The following is a 2907-nucleotide window of genomic DNA, read 5'->3' on the forward strand; positions in this document are numbered from 1 at the left end:
ATAACAAAAATCAGAAATGAAAAGGAAACAACCTAATGTCACACCTAAAATTAATAGGAAATCAAGAACCATCGAATCACAAAAGTAGTAGATGGAAAGAAATAATTATGATGAGAGCAGAACTAAATGAAATGCAGGCCAAAAGAATGATACAAAAAATCAATTAAAATAAAGTCGGTTTTGGGGGGAAGACAAACAAAACAGACATCCATGGGCAGCTGAAGACCCTAACAGGGACTAAGCCGATGTCCTGTGGTCTAAATAAAAGTCTTTTTTCACACTAAATAAAGAAGAAAGAAGTACTAAATAACAAAAATAAAAAAGGAAAAAGGAGACATTACAACTGATACCACAGACATAACAAAGACTCATTAGAGACTATTATGAACAACAATACACCCACTAATTTGAAAACCTGGAATAAATGGATACATTTCTGGACATATACCAACTACCAAGACTGAAACAAGAAGAAATCAAAAACCTGAACAGACTACTAACGAGCAGTAAGATTGAAGCAGTAATCAGCAGTCTCCCAACGAAGAAAAGCCAGTTTCAGATGGCTTCACTGCTGAATTCTACAATAGCTTTTAAAGAGTAATTAATACCAGTCAATTTCAAACTATTCAAAAAAATTGAAACAGAGGCCACTCTCCCAAACTCAATGAGGCCAGAATCACCCTGATACCAAAATCAAAGACATAACAAGAGACCAATATCCTTGACGAACATAGATGCAAAAATCCTAAACAGAGTATTATAAAACAGAATACAACAACATATTGAAAATATTATGCATCAAAATCAAGTGGGATTCATCCCAGGGATGCAAGGATCATGCAACCTCCACAAATCAAATGTTATACATCACATCAACAAAATCAAGGACAAAATCGACACGAAAAGCATTTGACAAAATTCATCATCTTTTTGTAATAAAGACTGTCAACAAATTAGGTATAGAAAGAAGGTATCTCAACATCTACGAAAGACATATATGACAAAGCATATGTATATCACCAAAATCATCCTAACTGGGTAAAGCTGAAATTTTTTTTCTTTAATAATTGGAACCAGACAAGAATTCCCACTCTCACCTTTCACATTCAACATGTAATTGAAAGTATTAGGGGGCCGGCCCGGTGGCGCACTGCTACAGTGCACTGCTTGGGAGTGTGACGGCGCTCCCGCCGAGGGTTTGGATCCCACATACAGACCGGTTCCTGCTCACTGGCTGAGCGAGGTGCGGGTGCAACACTGAGGGTTGCGATCCCGTGGCCAGTCCCAGTCTGGTACGGGTGCGACACTGAGGGTTGCGATCCGTTGCCGGTCACGAAAAAAGACAAAAAGGAAAAAAAAAATATTTGTAATAATTATACATTTAATTTTATTTACACGTTGGTTTTATTTTTTGAATATAAATAGACATTTAAAAGGAAAAATGAAATAAAAAACTGTGTTAAGAAAAGAATAGGATGTGCAGCATCCTGGGTGCCTGTCACTTCTCTACATGTATAGTATATATCAGCATCTCTGTTCTATAAAACATAATCACTTTTATGGATTAATCTACCTTGATTCTAATCACAAAAACTGACTCTCTAAATGGTATTTAATGTCGGTGGCACTGCATGAGACAGATCACTTGGAAGGGGCAGGTAAAAACAATGGCACCAAGAATCAAGGAAGCGACATTCCCACCTTTCTTTACCTAGCTGTGCTTGTGTTCTGAAAAGGTCACTTAACTATTCTTACTTCCATCTTTCTTATAGTAATAATAAAAGCTGTCCAAATGTTATTCTTAATGAGGTAAAGGTGCAACGTCTTTGTCACCCTTTTGAGGGCCTCTTTGATGTCCTTGTTCCTAAGACTGTAGATCAGAGGGTTTAACATGGGAACAAAGATAAGATAGAAAACAGACAGCACTATGTGCTTCATGGAGTGGCTAGAGCCAGGATGCAAGTACACAGAGAGGGCTGTGTCATAGGAGAGCGTCACAGCAGCCAGGTGGGAAGCACAGGTGTTGAAGGCCTTGGAACTTCCTTTGACTGAGGATATTTTCAGGATGGAAGCTGCAATGAAACCATAGGATAAGAGAATAACAAGCAAAGAACCCAAACCCACAGAAATCGCTACCAGAAAAACAATCATTTGGCAGATGAAGGGATTGGAGCATGACAAAGAAATAACCTGAGGTATGTCACAGAAGAAATGTTGAATGATATTTGTCCCACAGTAGTAGGCATGAAAGCAAGAGACTGTTTCAATTAAGCTACTGAGAAAACCAGTCCCATTGGCCACAGCAATTAACTTCCAACAGCATCCAGGGACCATGATGGCTGAGTACTGCAGAGGGCTACCTATGGCAACATATCTGTCATAGGCCATGGTGGCCAAGAGGCAGCACTCAGCCAGACCCATCGAGGCAGAGACAAAATACTGAGTGGCACAGGCCATGAAGGAAATTGTTTTCTCATCACATAAGAAGTCTGAGAGCATCCTTGGGCTGATGGAAGAAGAGTAGCAGATGTCTATAAATGACAGGGAACTAAGAAAAAGGTACATGGGTGTGTGCAGGTTAGAGTTGATCCTGATGAGAATGATAAGACCCAGGTTCCAGATCAGGGTCACAAGATAGATGCCCAGGAAGACTGGAAAGAGGATGAGCTGCAGCTCTTTTTCATCTGAAAGTCCCAGGAGAATAAACATGGCCACAGAGGTATGGTTTCCATCCTCTTCCATGGATGTGCATGATGCCATCTGCTGGGGAAAAGGTGGAAAGGAGGAAGTGGTTATATTCTCAAGAAAGCAAAAAGAAATACACTTAATTTTTTTTCTTTTTTTCTTTTTTTTTTATTCGTTAAATTTTTATTTTGTCAATATACACTGTATATGATTATTATGGCC

At 39.1% G+C, this 2907-nt stretch overlaps 1 protein-coding gene across 1 annotated transcript; it reads right to left on the reverse strand.

The window, feature by feature from the left end:
* Window positions 1-1737: 1737 nt before the first annotated feature.
* LOC103609642 (olfactory receptor 5A1-like) lies at window positions 1738-2760 on the reverse strand. Its single transcript, XM_008593941.1, has one exon. It carries the CDS (start codon window positions 2758-2760, stop codon window positions 1738-1740), a length of 1023 nt encoding a protein of 340 aa, XP_008592163.1.
* Between the last annotated feature and the right edge of the window lie 147 nt (window positions 2761-2907).

This window comes from Galeopterus variegatus, unplaced genomic scaffold (genome assembly GCF_000696425.1).
Source record: "Galeopterus variegatus unplaced genomic scaffold, G_variegatus-3.0.2 Scaffold9884, whole genome shotgun sequence".
In the NCBI taxonomy this organism is placed as follows: Eukaryota; Metazoa; Chordata; class Mammalia; order Dermoptera; family Cynocephalidae; genus Galeopterus; species Galeopterus variegatus.